This window comes from Rhopilema esculentum, chromosome 17 (genome assembly GCF_057945365.1).
Source record: "Rhopilema esculentum isolate cy_ngs chromosome 17, ASM5794536v1, whole genome shotgun sequence".
In the NCBI taxonomy this organism is placed as follows: Eukaryota; Metazoa; Cnidaria; class Scyphozoa; order Rhizostomeae; family Rhizostomatidae; genus Rhopilema; species Rhopilema esculentum.
The window spans coordinates 4110704-4128312 of record NC_142831.1 but is presented as its reverse complement, the minus strand read 5'-3'; the positions used below and the strand labels follow the sequence as shown (position 1 = coordinate 4128312).

At 35.8% G+C, this 17609-nt stretch overlaps 1 protein-coding gene and 1 non-coding gene across 4 annotated transcripts; both read left to right on the top strand.

Annotated features, from left to right (window-relative positions):
* The first annotated feature begins 806 nt into the window (after positions 1-806).
* Positions 807-14004, top strand: LOC135682816 (transcriptional enhancer factor TEF-1). 3 transcript variants are annotated; one of them, XM_065197988.2, is made up of 12 exons: positions 807-1247; positions 1700-1903; positions 4340-4404; positions 4998-5033; positions 6026-6184; positions 7303-7341; positions 8292-8486; positions 9094-9180; positions 9811-9873; positions 10953-11179; positions 11881-12115; positions 12605-14004. In XM_065197988.2, exons 2-12 carry the CDS (start codon positions 1717-1719, stop codon positions 12716-12718), a joined length of 1407 nt encoding a protein of 468 aa, XP_065054060.1. In that variant the 5' UTR covers positions 807-1247; positions 1700-1716; the 3' UTR covers positions 12719-14004. The 3 variants fall into 3 exon arrangements, with proteins under 3 accessions (XP_065054060.1, XP_065053982.1, XP_065054131.1); XM_065197910.2 differs by having other exon boundaries at positions 809-1247; positions 4998-5060; XM_065198059.2 differs by lacking the exon at positions 7303-7341 and having other exon boundaries at positions 810-1247; positions 4998-5060.
* Positions 11348-11493, top strand: LOC135683728 (small nucleolar RNA SNORA79). The gene has a single exon (XR_010515806.1). It is a non-coding gene; the product is annotated as a small nucleolar RNA SNORA79 (small nucleolar RNA).
* Positions 14005-17609: the final 3605 nt, after the last annotated feature.

Below are 17609 nucleotides of genomic sequence, written 5' to 3'. Positions count from 1 at the left end.
ATGTTTTTCCTTGATCTCTCTTCTGGCTCAATTTTCCTTGTTATGGCTTTACTATATTCCCCCGGGTTCCTCCCCGACATTACCAACTTCTCTAACATTATCAAATAAAATTATACCAGTGAGCTCTTGCATGTAGAATGTCAGACCGAACGCGAGACTCGCGAAAAGCGTCAAGGCAGGGAAGTGGCGAAGCGCAAAGAGAAATGGAAAAACAATTACAAATTGAATAAAATTGCTAAATCTTACTAGAGCAATGTGGCAATCACCCCCCTCCCCCCCTCCCTTCGCCTCCTGCTCCGTCTCCCCTTGATCAAACTGGCTTGAATCACTGCAAGACCAGACAGTCGGAAGTCTGAAGTAAGATAACGGTCTTTTCCGCCAACACTGTTGTACGAGATCTTAATCCTGTTTATTCGGTGATATTGAAAGTACCGGCTTTTTACGATAACAGTCCTTGCCAGTGAGAGGACTCGTGGATCCCCGTTTAACATACCCTGTCCAGTTATAGATACCAAACATGATAAACAAAGGTGAATTAAAGAGATCGAGAAAAACATGCAACGAGTTTCTGTTTAAAAATACGGGTCAGTCACCTTTGCTAAAATACTTTTACGTGCAATTTATAAATTTGGTTACAAAATTAAAGAAAGCGGATAGAAAAGCAATTTAATCGTGGGGAAGCACCACTATCCTGATTGCCACATGATTGCTTGCCTCCCATACCCACTTCCATGCCCCGACCCCCCCCCCCCTTTGTTCTTTTCATAGCCCTGCCACCTTACTAGCCTTTAATCGCCTCGACGACCATTGTAAATTCTGACGTTGAAGTCCTTGGAAAGCGGGTTGGGTTGTAGATGCCTTTTCATCGACAGAAATGCCAGAAATGCTGGATCGTCGCGATTTGCTAATTTTGCAATCGTATTAAAAATAAAATCGTGTAATTTAGGTGAAACGAGACGAGTGGAACGATCAATGCGCATGCGGCATAGAACCTTTTGTGTACGAAACCTATTGTCTATAGAAACCATTGTTCTTGGCGATTGTTCTTTTTCCCATGAGGCTTCACTCGATGTATACATCAAAACATAGCAGGTAATGTGGGCGCGCCGAGCATTCTTCTCGCCATATTTCAGATTCTTTTCTTCAATCCTGAATCTGTCCGTCTGGCAAAGGAATTTGATTCAAGCTGCATCGTAAATAACCATCTGCTCACGAGAATTGACCAAGAATCGCCCAGCACATATCGGGTATGTATTAAACTATAATAATCGCACGTGTAGAATTCTCGCGGGCCTGAAGGAAAATTTGTAAAATCGTTGGCGCTCCCCGCTCTTTATACGTGAACGTTGTTCGCATTTTTGACGACATTTTTACCATACTTATCGACGAGGGTTGCTTCCGGTATGTTTAGCTGAATTCTCTAGACACTGTAGATCAAACAGTTTACATTTTGATGTAGAATACTCGCCTTAATGTTGTGAAACGTGGAACTCCCTTGAAGTACTTCGATCTTGAATTTGCCTCAGATTTCAACTACCTTTCTTTATGTCAAGGTTTTCATTCCTATGTTCGAATTTCTTCCTGTTTGTACCGTTAAATCTAAACAATTCCCAACCCGGCGCTAACAAGGGGAACGTTTAAATTCCTCTTTGCAGCAATCCTTTCCCAGATATCTTTATCTTTTTTCCATAAATTTTAGAGGCAAGTCCTAGTAAAATGGCTGACAATGGAGAAACATCGCCCCAAGGAAGTGAGCTGTCTCCATCGGATCCTTCACAAATGGCCAACGACGCTGAAGGTGTTTGGTCTCCAGATATAGAACAAAGTTTCCAAGAAGCTCTTGCAATATACCCGCCATGTGGGAGAAGAAAAATCATTTTATCTGATGAAGGAAAGATGTACGGTGAGATGGCCTTTTGTGCACTTGTGAATAAATTGGTTGCTCTTTTGGGGGTATTCGTGTTATTCGTAGAAGTATGTAGCCGATTTGAAAACTTCGGCGATTAATTGGTCTGTGTGCATGGGGAAAATTCCGACATATTTCGAATGCCTCTTGTTTGTATAACTGTCTGTTCGCTGCTTTAGCCTGTTGACTGCTCACTTTGAGCTAGTTTAGTCAATCGCAAGGCGTGACTCATAATTTGGATAAACGAAGAGCTGATCGCAAACGTAGTAGCGTACACGTGCTGGGGAAACGGTTAGTCTAGATTCTATTGCCCAAATGTGTGCTGTTATTTTCAAGCTTTTTATCACATTTTCTACAGAATAAAGTTTGCATCACCAATTACGCTGATTTTTTAAAACGCTGTACTAGATGCACGAGCGAAGTTTCATTGCAGTAATATCCCCACCTATCAAATGTAATGGATGATCTTGAAAATTTTTTTATGTAATTTCGGAAGATCAATTTTCAAAGTTTCTCCAGTAAATCACCAGAACTAAACCCCCACCCCCTCTCAATCCCACAGGTTCCCGTCATGGCCGGCTTAGCAAAGTATATGACGTCTATCTATCCTCGTGATAAAATCTGTGGTTTTATAATTTGTTTGCCCTAGATTATCTCTGAATAGATGTACGCGCAAACAGGAGGAACTTGACAGACAAAAAGGCATATTGAGTTTCACTTTGGTTTTCAAGCCTTCGTTGCTAGGCTATGTGCCCTCGTCAAAAGAATTCATGTTTGGCTTCCATCGCGACAAAGGGGCGCAACGTTGCTTGGATCGACACCCGATTTCGATAACTTATAAGCTATTGCATTGTTCCACCAAATGTCACTACAATCATCTATTGTGTTTATCCAGGGACACATGATCTGTTGTAATTCAAAACATGTCTTATTGTGCACATGTATTTCAAAAGAGGAGGATTCCTCTGTGACAAATTTCAGTTTCGTAACCAGTCTAAACAAGCTCCGTGAAGTGATAATTCAGATCAAAGAAAAGAGTCAAAGAATTGAATCAAGCGAAATTAGTTTCTAAGTACCAGGAAATAATCTGAAGATTGACCAACATAATCCCCGTATGTTGGCTGAGTTTGTTCGTAATAACTATCTTGTTATTGACTTAACTTCTCAAAGGCAACAAAAAGAAATGGCATGTATTAGCCTATCAATTGTCCTAAGGATTTCCCTTGCTCTTACACTCAAATGATATGATTAGGCACACAGTAGGGGATGTATTGAAATTGTAGTCTTCATTTTGAGGGTTCCTGGGCTGAATTATGCAGATAACTTGAAACTGGCATAACCCCTGTCAGGGGTCTCAATATGAAATGATTGGGAATACTTACATACAGTTAATTAGTCTTGCAATTGCCTACTAAGTTTTTAATAAGAAAATTGAGTTAATTATTTTGAATTTGGCATTGCTCTCCTAGGACAATTTGCACAAAGCCAGATTGATTCTGGAAGGTTTCTTGAATACCTTTGTTAGCAAATTTGTTTCCTTTGCGTAAGATTCACCACCCTGGGCAACTGATATATCCTGTAGTGAGCAAAAATATTTTCTAGCTATAAACTTCCTTATATCCCTAAAACCCAAGCCTGGACATTTGAGGGAGGCCATAGTTCTTCCCCCTCACCAGGCTTTCCTCAAATGTTAGAGGGGAGCTACAGATTGCTCTTTAAATTGCTTCAAAAACCAAATTGCTTTCCTTGGAATAAATTTTTCCTTTGTTTCTATTCCTATTTATCTACAAACAGCTTACTTGGTAATTACCAGGAGAGCTGCTTACTGCTCCCTTACTAAAACTCTTATGGCCAGGCCGGCTAGAACCACATTCCTACGAAAATAAACAAATGACTTATTTTCCTCAGTTCTAGCTTGAATATTGATCAACCACATTTGAGTTTAATTTTTTTATCATACAATCTGTATCTCAATCAATGATCTGCTCACATACTGATAGATCACTGAATTGGTTGATCATAATTTGATGTGGATGAAAAGTTTTTTCATAAGTTAATCATTTAGTCCAAAATGTAAGAAATCAATCAAATTTTTTTCTAGCGATAAACATTTTTTGCAATAAGCAAATTGTGTACTTTGAACTGTACATTCATTTGTAATCTCTTAAAGCTTTGGATACCACCAGAAGTTTTATTGGAAGGTTTAGGAAAGCTTATTCCTTGAAATATAAAGATAATTAGATTTATTAAATTTATTTATTAGTTTATTAAATTTGGTGATGCCTTTGTAATTTATGCCTAATTACAACTTGAAGCATATGTTTTCAAGCAATACATCGTGTTTCTGGAATAACAAACAGGGTATTGAAATTTTTAAAAAATCAGAGTTTCTGAAAGAAAAAACAGAGTTTTTATAAAAATTTTGTTTTCTAGGCCGAAATGAACTTATAGCAAGATACATAAAACTACGAACAGGAAAGACAAGATCAAGAAAGCAGGTAATAGATCTTTGTATTTTTTTTCAATTGATTTATATATATATATTTTGCATTTTATTCAGTGTGTCTTTGAGCAATTTCCACTGAAGCTATGGCCTAATAGTACAATCATATAAAATGTTGTTTATGTTTTATTGTAGTTCAACAATTTTATTGGCAAGCATTGATTTAGTTATGATCTAGGTTATGGAGCAGCTGTAGTGAAGAAAAATTAGGGTCCGAGGCAGGGGCGGATAGTTGGTCAAATATTGGGGGCAAGCCTATTGTTTTAGTAAGATGACATCACATTTCCCATTGTTTTAGAACAAAAGACCATTGTTCTCTAAAGTATTGGGGGCAGTTGCCCCCCTTGCTCCTCCCAAGTGTCCGCCTCGGTCTGAGGCTATTATAGTCATCTTGAGGGATGTATCTACAACATTTGATAAAGTTTTTATGACTAGAATATCTAAAGTAATTTATTAAAGAAATTTTTACTAGACTAAATTATGAACAGGAGATGACATCATTTGTCATTCATTTACGTACCATTTGAGTCTACAATAAAACTTCATTTCAAGGTTAGTTACTGATGGTATTTCTTGTTTGTTCTTTAGGTTTCCAGCCATATCCAAGTGCTTGCAAGGAGAAAGGCAAGAGAAATTCAGTCTAAATTAAAGGTTGGTAATGCCCCTGTAGGTAAAAATGGGAACAAAACACCAAACCCCTGTCTAATTATGTTCCAGATTTTCTAGATGAAAATAAGCTAACATCTTTTGTGGTTGCTAGGATATTTTGATAAGATAATAATGAAAGGGTTTTTGTAATATGTTTTTAGTAGGATACCCATTGTGAAGAGTAACTTTCATTGTAGCCAACAGCACCCCTAACCTACCAAACTGCATTTCTTTGAAGATAATCTATAACCTATAATTGTTTCCTTTTCTGCAGTGCCTTACCAGCTATGACTAAGCTTCCGTAAGTTGTTTTAAGCTAGGTATACTAGTTAAAAAAAGAGACAGGACATGATGAAAAACTCCTTCATTTCCAATTTTTCTGGTGGCAAAATTAACAAAAATCATCCTGTGAACAGTAAAAAGGAATTTCATGTTTAGGGGAGAAAAGGATTTTTAGACTTTCCTAGCAACCCTTTTCTAGCTAATTGACAAAGCTCCCAAATGGAAAGTCTCAAAATCAGAATGGTATTAGACTGATCTTTTCAAACCTCAAACCCCATTTGAACCAAGGAAGCTTGACCATACTGCCTAAATACATTGTCCTTTTTAGTACAGAGAACCTGGAAAAACTCTAAGTCAGGGAAGATCCTTTCAAACTGAAATGTATCATGTGACATTGTTATTGGACAATATGAAATCTGAAGCCTTCCTTTCAATGACTTTAGTCTAGTCACAGATAACAGATTTAATTATATATTAAATCTATAACATTTAGCTGTCTCCTTTTTCCAGAAATGATTAGCAAATTTTGGCACAGTTTGTTGTTGTTGACGCATCCTATTGAATCCCTATTGTTTAAAGCAAGATTTTCCCAAAAGGAAATCCCATGTTTCAGGGGCAATACCATTTATTATAAGCCATTTTTTTAAAACCATAGTTCACACTAATAACTGAAATTTTGCTATCAGGACCAAGGATCCAAAGACAAGGCACTTCAGGCCATGGCTACTATGTCATCTGCCCAAATTGTCTCAGCTACTGCTTTGCATAACAAAATGGGTGTCAACCCTGGCATGGATGTTCCTACCATAAAATCCGAGATGCCACAGGGTCTGCCACCACCTTCCGTAAGTTATCATTTCATGCATCTGTTTGTTGATAGATATAATTTATTCTATAGATATTGTCATGTTTACATTTTCTGCTGAAAGTTACTTGTTGTTTAGCGGAAGGGAGTTTTTTGACTGTTATACCAGATTGCTTTTTCCACCTAAGGGTCACAGGGTAAGTGGTGGTCAGAGAGAGAGATGCCCCATTACTTTTGCAACCCAGGACCAAACACACAGGCTGTGTTAAACAAACTTTATTTACTTGATTACTTTTTTATCTTTTGTGTTTGTGTTGGCACTCCTTCTCTCTTACCTCTCTCTCCCCCTTACCTCTCCCTTCTCCATATCTCTCCCGTCCCCATTATATCTCTCTTCCCATCCCATAACTCTCCCTTCTCCTACCCTTACCTCTATTATCCTCCTCTAGAATCTCTAACTCCTCCCTTCTCTCTTCCTTTCCTTCTTTTGCTAACTTCTCTCTTCCTTTCCTTCTTTGCTTACCTCTCCCTTCACCTTATCTCTCCCTTCCCCCTTAGCTCTCCCCTCCCTCTCTCTTCCCTTACCTCTATCTTCTTCCTCTCATATCTCTACCCCCTCCCTTCCCCCTTCCCAGGGGCGGACACTTGATCAAATATTGGGGGCAAGCCTATTGTTTTAATAAGATGACGTCACATTTCTCATTGTTTTATAACAAAAGACCATTGTCCTCTAAAGTATTGGGGGCTGTTGCCCCCCTTGCCCCCCAAGTGTCCGCCACTGCCCCTTCCCTCTCCCTTACCCCTCCCATCCCCTTATCCTCCCTCCAATTCGAATCTGTTAGCCCTAAAACCCGAACTTTCTTATCCATGAAACTTAAACCATTTTACTTTTAAGACCTTGGCAATGCTATGGGAGAAAGGCTACCAATCCAGAAGACAATCTCGACATCCCATTTAAGATTCTTCAAAGAAAAACTCCTTAGAAACATTGTTTTGCGGGTTCATTGCTATTTCGTTTCGTGGTTCCGCATTTCCCAGCTATTACTAACCATTCTAGCTGATTAGGCTAACACATCAGGTCCCCTTTTAATGGGCCGGATTTGTGATTGATTCCAGTAAAAAGATGGCTCACACCTTTTCCTCTCTCTTGATATTTAGGCTTCCATCATGGCAGCCAGAGCTACTAACCCTTTTTTGGTGAGCTGCTAGAATTTTTGTGGTTGCGAGATGCGTGATTCATAAAATGCCTTGAAAGGGATATTGTTACATTCCATTCTATCCATCATTGATATTGTATTGCCTTTAACGAAGTGCTAGTGCGTAATAATAGAGAGGAAGCTTTTCTGTTAAAGATGTTACAGTTTGACTTAAGGTGCCTTCTCATTTGTGGTTATTAAACGCTCTTCTTCAGCATGGCTTTACTTAAAGTGTTTTGTCGTTTAAGTGAACGCCACGTTCCATGTCGATTTAATCTTACTTTACTTAGTTCACTGAAGCTTCCTCGTATTCCTTATTTTGCATTTCGGTAAGAAACAAGTGTTCCATAGCTACCTAAGATGACTTAACAGTGTTTTTCTCTGTCATCCCATTCCAGATTGTCTCCAATGCAATTTGCTCGGCAGTCGCCCTCCCCCCAATATTTACTTTTGTTAGATAAATTCCTAATATTTACTAAACAAAGGCCTTTTGTTATGAAACAATGAGAAAATTTTACGTGAATTTATCAGTTAGCTTCCCACCCCCTCCCCCATATTTGACCAAATGTCCGCGCCACCGTGTTTAACACCTGTTCTGTGGAAAAAATAGTCTCCGCCTCAAAATTTGGAATTTTAAAGCTACATATATAGGCTGTCACCTTTTTTGAAAGAATTTCACAATGGTAACTTCAAAGATTTATCAGTTTTTTTCCTTCTGCGATTGAGTCTCCTGTTGTCTAAAAATCAGGGCAGGTTAAAGCTTCAGGACGTCTAACAAGTTGAAATATATAATAGTATAAGAGTCATTTCAAGACATTTATGAAGATTAACTGTTCAATGTAAAAAAAAGAATTTGATTGAAAATATGCGACCCCTCTATTCATTGATCAAAGAGTGCTGCATCACAGCGGCCCTCAAACAGCTTATCTAACAAAATATTTTTTTATCCAGTTCTGGCCGCCTGGCTCTATTCCGCAAACCGTAGGATCACCAACCCTTGGATATCCATATGCAGGACCTGCACCTTTTTACCCTGGTCCATTGGTGCCGGTATCTGCGATGTCCCAAGGTTCGCCGGAGCCACAGTCTACATCTTCTATCACCATGTCAAGTCATTCAAGTGTACTGCCGTCCCACGAACAAATGGTACGTTAATACTTCCATGTACGCCTTTGCCTGGGGATATAAAAGGAGATCAGAGAATACTGAGTATTTCCTAAATACTAGCAAAATATTTAGATCTAATTTTTTTTAGCTTATTTGCCTGCCCTCAACTGGCGCATTCTATCGCCTGCCAAATGAAATTGTGCCATTGTTCAAAATGTTTTTGTTTTATAAGCTTATTGTAAAAGTATTCGTTCATTGCCATTCATAGCCAGAACCAGATGACGTCATGTCCATTTCTGCTGTGGATGGCACATAATATTGTATTTTGTTTTCGCTTTTAAAAGTGATAAGAACGTATATTAAGCTCTTCCAGACCAAGTATTAGCTGGAACATTCTTGAATTGTGCACAAAATGCTCGGGCTTGGGAGGGTTCTTATACCACCATGTATTAACTTCATTAACAGGACCTCCAACAAAGGGGGGCGGGAGGGGCCATGTCCTCTCCCTACTTTTTTTGCAAAACAATAAAGCTTTTTGCAAAATATTTTGTTATGTGTGTTAACTTTTCCCTTGCCCCCCCTCCCACTTTTTAACCATTTGGTCACATAGCCAAGTATATATATATAGATATCTTCTTTTCCCCAGAGATCGCTTGGAACAAGCAGTGGCCTAAGTGGCTCAGCCATAATGGTACCAGGGTCTCCTTGGCACTCAAGAGCTCCGCAACCACTTGTGAGTTTTTTATCAATTTGTAAGCAATGCGAATATTATAGTGGCTCATCTTTGATGATGGATAAACCAAATAAATTTCAGAGATTGTCTTACCATTTTAAGGCTGGCATTCTATGAAATACGGTCTTATCAAAAAACTGTTTAAAGGCTTGCTGGATTCCTTGCTAGATTATTAGACTATATTTATGTGCTACCCTAGTAGTTTTCCAAGATTCATTACAGGTTGTTTTTTAATTAAAGACTCGTTGCTAACAATGAGTCACTGCGCTAAGCAAGCATCCCATAATGCATTTTTAGACTGTCTGAAATCAATTTTGGTTAATCCGTAGAAGTTTACTGCCATTGTTTGGACCGTCGCCACGCTCGCAAAGGCCCATTGTTAGCAATGAGTCTTTAAACACCGTTTTTGATGGTAAATAATAGAAGGTACACGCATTCATTGGAGAATAGTGTTCCCAAATTCATGTATTCTGCTTGTAAAATAAATGACTATATCTAAAATGTTGGAAAGATATCAGATCCGATCAAAAATAACCCGGTAACATTGTAAAGCAATTCCACGATATCTCAATGTCAATATTTTTTTTACAATGCCAATCAAGTCGACTTATAAACTGTTTTTGTCTGTAGCCTCTTAGATTGGTCGACTTCTCTGCATTTGTTGAAACACAACGAGCAGACCAACCCGACAATGTAAGTCTATTTTAGTTTCTTATTGGCGTTAAAATGTTCAATATCTTTTCCCTATGTTTGAAACAGTAATTCATTTGCTTCGTTTTTGCAAGACAGGTCTTGTATATATCTGTAGAAGAAAGATTTTTTTAGCTTTTACGATAGTTTGCTGATAACGTTTCAGCCAGGTATCTTGTTAACAAAATGGATTTTCGTTGAAACAAATGAAGGGAAAATCAAAGATTAAGAAAAGAGAGAAGGGCTTTTAATAAGGAGAAGTTAAAGCATATGGGTTGAATAGGAGATGGTAATTATAAAGGAAAGTGCAGGGTGATTAAGCATAGAAAGCGAGGTAAAGAGGAGGAATAAAGAAAAGGAAAAAAAAGTGAAAGGGCTATGGAACAAAAAAGTTTATGTCGATGAAAAGGAAAGTAGGCAAGGATGACAAGAAAAAACTTATAAATTTTGAATGGTTGACAAATGAAAAGAAGAGGGGCTGAAAGATTTAGACAATGGATAGAGAGTATCTTTTTTATCGTTCTAAAATTAAAGAACAGCAAATTATTACGTGATACTGTGCTCTGCTAAGTGTGGAAGACGTATTTCTGAATCACTTTCATGAAGATTCGTGAAGAAATTCTGGCTTTTATGAAGAATATCTTTATAACGATGTGTAGCATGTGCTTCCCCGAAACTGATTGTTATTGTATGTCATTCAATAATGTCATCGTCTTTATCTGAATCTTTGTACTCTGTTGTTTGTACAGTATGTCTGTTGTTCTGTCTTGATGTGTTGATTAACAAACTGTGATGTTGTTAAGAATGATTAGATCTAAATTGTGAAGTTCAGTTGTTGGATTGAATATGACATGAACATGTGAGCTTGTATTTGTCTTCATCGCTACAGATGGCAAAGAAACATGTTCGATCATCTGTATTTCAGACGTTGTTTTTCTATGTTCCTCAGCTCCTTTCAATTCTAATCTCGTGTTTTCATCGTAGTGCGAAAACGTAACAACACAGAACTGATTTCCGATAGTTAGTTCTTTAATTAACACTGAATTTGTTTTCTACAACCGTAATTGCATTTTGCGTTTCAGTACCACAAGCATCTGTTTGTTCACATGAATCAACCAAACTTCTCGGATGCTCGTATGGAGCCGATTGATATTCGACAAATATACGACAAATTTCCCGAGAAGAAAGGCGGCCTAAAAGAGCTTTACGAAAAAGGCCCAAGCAATGTGTTTTTCTTAGTAAAGTTTTGGGCGGATCTAAATACCAACATCTCAGACGACACAGGCGCCTTTTACGGTGTCTCTAGCACGTGAGTATCTTTTGATACTATTAATCAATTTCAGCCCCCCCCCCCAAGCATTTTCTTCATATATAGACATGTCACTGACTGACTGACTTGTTAACAAACTCTAAAGGGGGGTTGCTTGTTGAAAATACTCAAATTCTTCTGTGGATCAGTATTGCTTCTACGTGTCGATGATGGTTGTTCCTCGTCCAATTGAAAGAATTATTGTGCACGATTTTAAACCATCAAAGAACAAACATAGCGAGATTTCTTCACCCCTTAATATTTCTCTTTATGAGGTCATTGTATTTTAAGGGAATTTGCTATCTCGCACATTACTATAAATTCCATATTAAAAAGCAACACTAATGCAATCAAATTATCTGCTTATACTAAATCAATTTGTTTTCATCCGATTAAGTTTATTTGTAATGAAAATTCTTTTGAAATCTTCCCTAAATATCTGCATTTTGTGATTGTCATTTCTCCAATACTTATAAATGAACCAAGATAGATAAGTCGTGCTTTCTTTGAGGTCCATAACATGCAATATTTATCTTTTTTTATTAACTTGCATATAAGAGCTCAACTAAAATGCCAACTGTAACCAATTTTAAGTTTCATCTTGTTTCATGAGTTCCATCATGTTTCGAGTCCAATCATATTTCATGGTTAAATGCATTCATAATTTCGTAATTCTATTCTCTTTTGTCCTTTTTTCACAGTTATGAATCGAATGAGAACATGACGATTTCCTGCTCGACAAAAGTATGCTCATTTGGGAAGCAGGTGGTTGAGAAGGTCGAGACAGAACTCGCACGCTTTGAGAACGGACGCTACGTTTATAGAATCCATCGATCAGCCATGTGTGAATACATGATCAATTTTATACACAAGCTCAAACACTTACCTGAAAAATACATGATGAACAGCGTGCTGGAAAACTTCACTATCCTCCAGGTACTTTTTATTGGTTTTGACTTTCCTTGGAGCATGCCAACACCCTCTAACCCTCTGTACTCTTCTAAGATGTTTGTAGAATCATGCTCTTTTTTTATTCTCGAAAGCTCTAACTATGAAGCCATATCTTTGTGCACAGAAAATAGATTATTGCATTTTCACAGGTTCACATCCATGGCGAATTTGACAATCATGGTGAATGCTTTTGTCACTTTTGGCTGTGTTTCCACTTGTTTTCTGATAAGACTAGATAAGAGAGCGAGATTCTTATCAAGTTCTCTTGCTTCTATTGATGTGACGAAACCAAATTTACGCTTATAATAACAAAGGCTGGCTATCTCTAGACCAGACATTACCCTTATTACACCCTTTCTTAAATCGCTTTCATTTAACCAGCAGATGCATCGCTGTATTAGTCTTTCTGTAGGCAAATAAACTTTATTTGGATATTATTTTGCAATTGTAACAAAACCCTTCCTTTCTTCACAGGTCGTTTCCAAAAGGGATACCCAGGAAACGTTGCTTTGTCTCTCTTACGTTTTCGAAGTTTCAACTAGTGAGCTTGGCGCCCAACATCTTATTTACAAATTGGTAAAAGACTGAACAGAACAAAGCTCTATAATGATGAAAAGGTGGCTCAGCTGCTTACATTTATATAAATTTGTGTTTGGTTGTTACGCGACAATGCGATACAGTTGCGATACGTAGCTCGAAAAAGTAGCGTTTGTGTTGCGTAGAAGTATCGAAACGTTTGTTAGGCTAGGCCAATAGAAGCGTAAATTAGAATATGCTGTTTGTCTGCGGTTCAAGTATTCATAACCCTCGTAGCAACAAAACCTGTCTCAGAGGTAATGCCACAAGCCAAGGATATTGCTCCGTGGCTGTTTACTCATGACAAAGAACGACATTGCCCTTAAAAGAAGCTATGGCCCCTTTGGTTGCATTGTTTCATGTGCAGCAGAGCCACAGGCGTTGTTGCTCTTGCGTTTTAGTTAACTCGTTTTGAGGCTTCCAGAAACAATTTGCCACTCCGGTAGCGCGACTCTTTGGAGCCTCTATTCCATAAATCGGTCTGTTCCGAGACCGTTGATTAAGCATTTCAGAATGTTGTTGGATTATTTTGTAGTTGATACAATGCAAGGATGCCTTTTGGTAAAGGATTTATTTTTGTATATTAAATTGAATATATTCCATGCATTTATCATATTGTTGTTATATGTGTAGTTTTGCGTCAGCGCTTTGTGCCTAGAGAATTTAGTATATTAAATGAATATATATATTATATTAAGATGTAGAATTGAGGGTTTGTGAATTTATAACCGTTTTTAACATGGGTAAGAGCATTGTTTTTCATAAAGTCCTTTCGCAATTAGGATTTTGTATGTGTTGATTTTAGGCTCAAACGTATTTGCTTCAGAGGAATCTAACCTTCGAAATTTTATTGTGAGGAGTTGAAGCTTTTTTATATCCTTGCACACTCGTCCACCTAAACAAACACGCTAATAAACTTATTTTGCAATTCTATAGAATTCAGCTATGATCAGTTAAAAAGGCACCTAATGGCATAGGGGCAGTTATATATTCGTGACAACTCATTGACCCCTCATTGAGCGACTGTGACAGAGTTTCTACCCCCTTCACTGATAGTAGTCTCATTAATATCAAAGCCGTCAAACATTCAGATTGCTTACCCTCGGTCTCGTGACGTCAAATATGTTTGAGCCTAGCTGCTTTTACTGTGCCCTTGATCGAGAGAGACGTTTCAGGCTTCCATTGTATTGGTCGTTGGGTTTCTTCGAAGTGAAAATATTTTCAGCAGATGTATATTTGTGATTAAAACATGCTGTTTGTAACTGTAGGATTAAAAGCTACACAAGATAGTTGTTGGAGATCGCTGATATTTTTTCCAATTATTCTGCTTCTCAGTTGACGTGTCGCGGATAGAAGAGTTCCAAAGTAAGACTTTTTAATTATCTATTTTAAGAATTTTTACTTTTGACCAAGAAGTCTTAAAGTACATCGAAAAATTTCTGTAATGTTGCATAATAAGTAAACCATAACGAAAGTTGCCTGAGAAATGGCCAGTGACTGGGCCTAAGCTTTTGTAGCCGGATCTGCGACAATATTAAAAACATAAGAATTCTCAAAAAAACTTATAGTTATTCGTTATTTTATGTGGACTATTATTTTAAGCCGACCGCTTGTTCAACTACTTGTATATCTGTCACGAGATATATATCAAGTGTTTGTGTGAATCATTTGGGTATATTATACATTTTTTGTAGAAAAGCCGTGCAAAATAACACGCTTTTAGGAGGGTCAATTCTTGCTAAAACCCATTAACAACAAATGCTTTGAAAAATTTCGGAATTTTGAACTTTTTTTCTTCTAAAAACAGATTAATTCACCTCTATATAATGTGAATAGAGTTCTAATGCATTTGGTTGCTTTTTGAAATCATTTCTTTCGGGAAAATAACGCTTTTGTTTGCGGGGTCAGTTTTTGAAAAAAAGCAAGGCTGTAGCTTTCGGAAAATCTCCGAACTTTTTCAAAACTATTTTCTTCTAAAAAAAGATTAATTCTCTTTTATATGATGTAAATGGAGTTCTAATACATTTGGTTGCCATTTAAAATCATTTTTTTAGGGAAAATGAGGTGTTTTTAAAGAGGCAAATTTTTGAGAAAAAGCAAGGCTATAACCTTAGAAAAATCTAAGAAATTTTTCAAATATTTTTTCGTCTAGAAAGAGATTAATTCACTTCTATATGATGTAAATAGACCTCTAATGCATTTGGTTGCCATTTAAAATCATTTTTTTCGGGAAAATGAGGTGTTTTTAAAGAGGCAAATTTTTGAGAAAAAAGCAAGGCTATAACCTTAGAAAAATCTTCAAAAATTTTCTAATATTTTTTCTTTTAAAAATGGATTAATTCATTTTTATTTGATGTAAATAGACCTCTAATGCATTTGGTTGCCATTTAAAATCATTTTTTTCGGGAAAATGAGGTGTTTTTAAAGGGGAAAATTTTTGAGAAAAAAGCAAGGCTATAACCTTAGAAAAACCTCCGAATTTTTTCAAATATTTTTTCTTCTAAAAAGAGAATAATTCACTTCTATATGATGTAAATAGACCTCTAATGCGTTTGATTGCCATTTAAAATCATTTTTTTCGGGAAAATGAGGTGTTTTTAAAGGGGTAAATTTTTGAGAAAAAAGCAAGGCTATAACCTTAGAAAAATCTCCGAATTTTTTCAAATATTTTTTCTTCTAAAAAGAGATTAATTCACTTCTATATGATGTAAATAGACCTCTAATGCGTTTGGTTGCCATTTAAAATCATTTTTTTCGGGAAAATGAGGTGTTTTTAAAGGGACAAATTCTTGAGAAAAAAGCAAGGCTATAACCTTAGAAAAATGTCCGAATTTTTTCAAATATTTTTTATTCTAGAAAAAGATTAATTCACTTCTATATGATGTAAATAGACCTCTAATGCATTTGGTTGCCATTTAAAATCATTTTTTTCGGGAAAATGAGGTGTTTTTAAAGGGGCAAATTTTTGAGAAAAAAGCAAGGCTATAACCTTAGAAAAATCTCCGAAAATTTTTAAATATTTTTTCTTCTAGAAAGAGATTAATTCACTTCTATCTGATTTAAATAGACCTCTAATACCTTTGATTGCCATTCAAAATCATTTTTTTCGGGAAAATGAGGTGTTTTTAAAGGGGCAAATTTTTGAGAAAAAAGCAAGGCTATAACCTTAGAAAAATCTTCGAAAATTTTCTAATATTTTTTCTTTTAAAAATGGATTAATTCATTTTTATATGATGTAAATAGACCTCTAATGCATTTGGTTGCCATTTAAAATCATTTTTTTCGGGAAAATGAGGTGTTTTTGAAGGGGCAAATTTTTGAGAAAAAAGCAAGGCTATAACCTTAGAAAAATCTAAGAAATTTTTCAAATATTTTTTCGTCTAGAAAGAGATTAATTCACTTCTATATGATGTAAATAGACCTCTAATGCATTTGGTTGCCATTTAAAATCATTTTTTTCGGGAAAATGAGGTGTTTTTAAAGAGGCAAATTTTTGAGAAAAAAGCAAGGCTATAACCTTAGAAAAATCTTCAAAAATTTTCTAATATTTTTTCTTTTAAAAATGGATTAATTCATTTTTATTTGATGTAAATAGACCTCTTATGCATTTGGTTGCCATTTAAAATCATTTTTTTCGGGAAAATGAGGTGTTTTTAAAGGGGCAAATTTTTGAGAAAAAAGCAAGGCTATAACCTTAGAAAAATCTCCGAATTTTTTCAAATATTTTTTCTTCTTAAAAGAGAATAATTCACTTCTATATGATGTAAATAGACCTCTAATGCGTTTGATTGCCATTTAAAATCATTTTTTTCGGGAAAATGAGGTGTTTTTAAAGGGGTAAATTTTTGAGAAAAAAGCAAGGCTATATCCTTAGAAAAATCTCCGAATTTTTTCAAATATTTTTTCTTCTAAAAAGAGATTAATTCACTTCTATATGATGTAAATAGACCTCTAATACCTTTGTTTGCCATTCAAAATCATTTTGTTCGGGAAAATGAGGTGTTTTTAAAGGGGCAAATTTTTGAGAAAAAAGCAAGGCTATAACCTTAGAAAAATCTTCGAAAATTTTCTAATATTTTTTCTTTTAAAAATGGATTAATTCATTTTTATATGATGTAAATAGACCTCTAATGCATTTGGTTGCCATTTAAAATCATTTTTTTCGGGAAAATGAGGTGTTTTTGAAGGGGCAAATTTTTGAGAAAAAAGCAAGGCTATAACCTTAGAAAAATCTAAGAAATTTTTCAAATATTTTTTCGTCTAGAAAGAGATTAATTCACTTCTATATGATGTAAATAGACCTCTAATGCATTTGGTTGCCATTTAAAATCATTTTTTTCGGGAAAATGAGGTGTTTTTAAAGAGGCAAATTTTTCAGAAAAAAGCAAGGCTATAACCTTAGAAAAATCTTCAAAAATTTTCTAATATTTTTTCTTTTAAAAATGGATTAATTCATTTTTATTTGATGTAAATAGACCTCTAATGCATTTGGTTGCCATTTAAAATCATTTTTTTCGGGAAAATGAGGTGTTTTTAAAGGGGCAAATTTTTGAGAAAAAAGCAAGGCTATAACCTTAGAAAAATCTCCGAATTTTTTCAAATATTTTTTCTTCTAAAAAGAGAATAATTCACTTCTATATGATGTAAATAGACCTCTAATGCGTTTGATTGCCATTTAAAATCATTTTTTTCGGGAAAATGAGGTGTTTTTAAAGGGGTAAATTTTTGAGAAAAAAGCAAGGCTATAACCTTAGAAAAATCTCCGAATTTTTTCAAATATTTTTTCTTCTAAAAAGAGATTAATTCACTTCTATATGATGTAAATAGACCTCTAATGCGTTTGGTTGCCATTTAAAATCATTTTTTTCGGGAAAATGAGGTGTTTTTAAAGGGGCAAATTTTT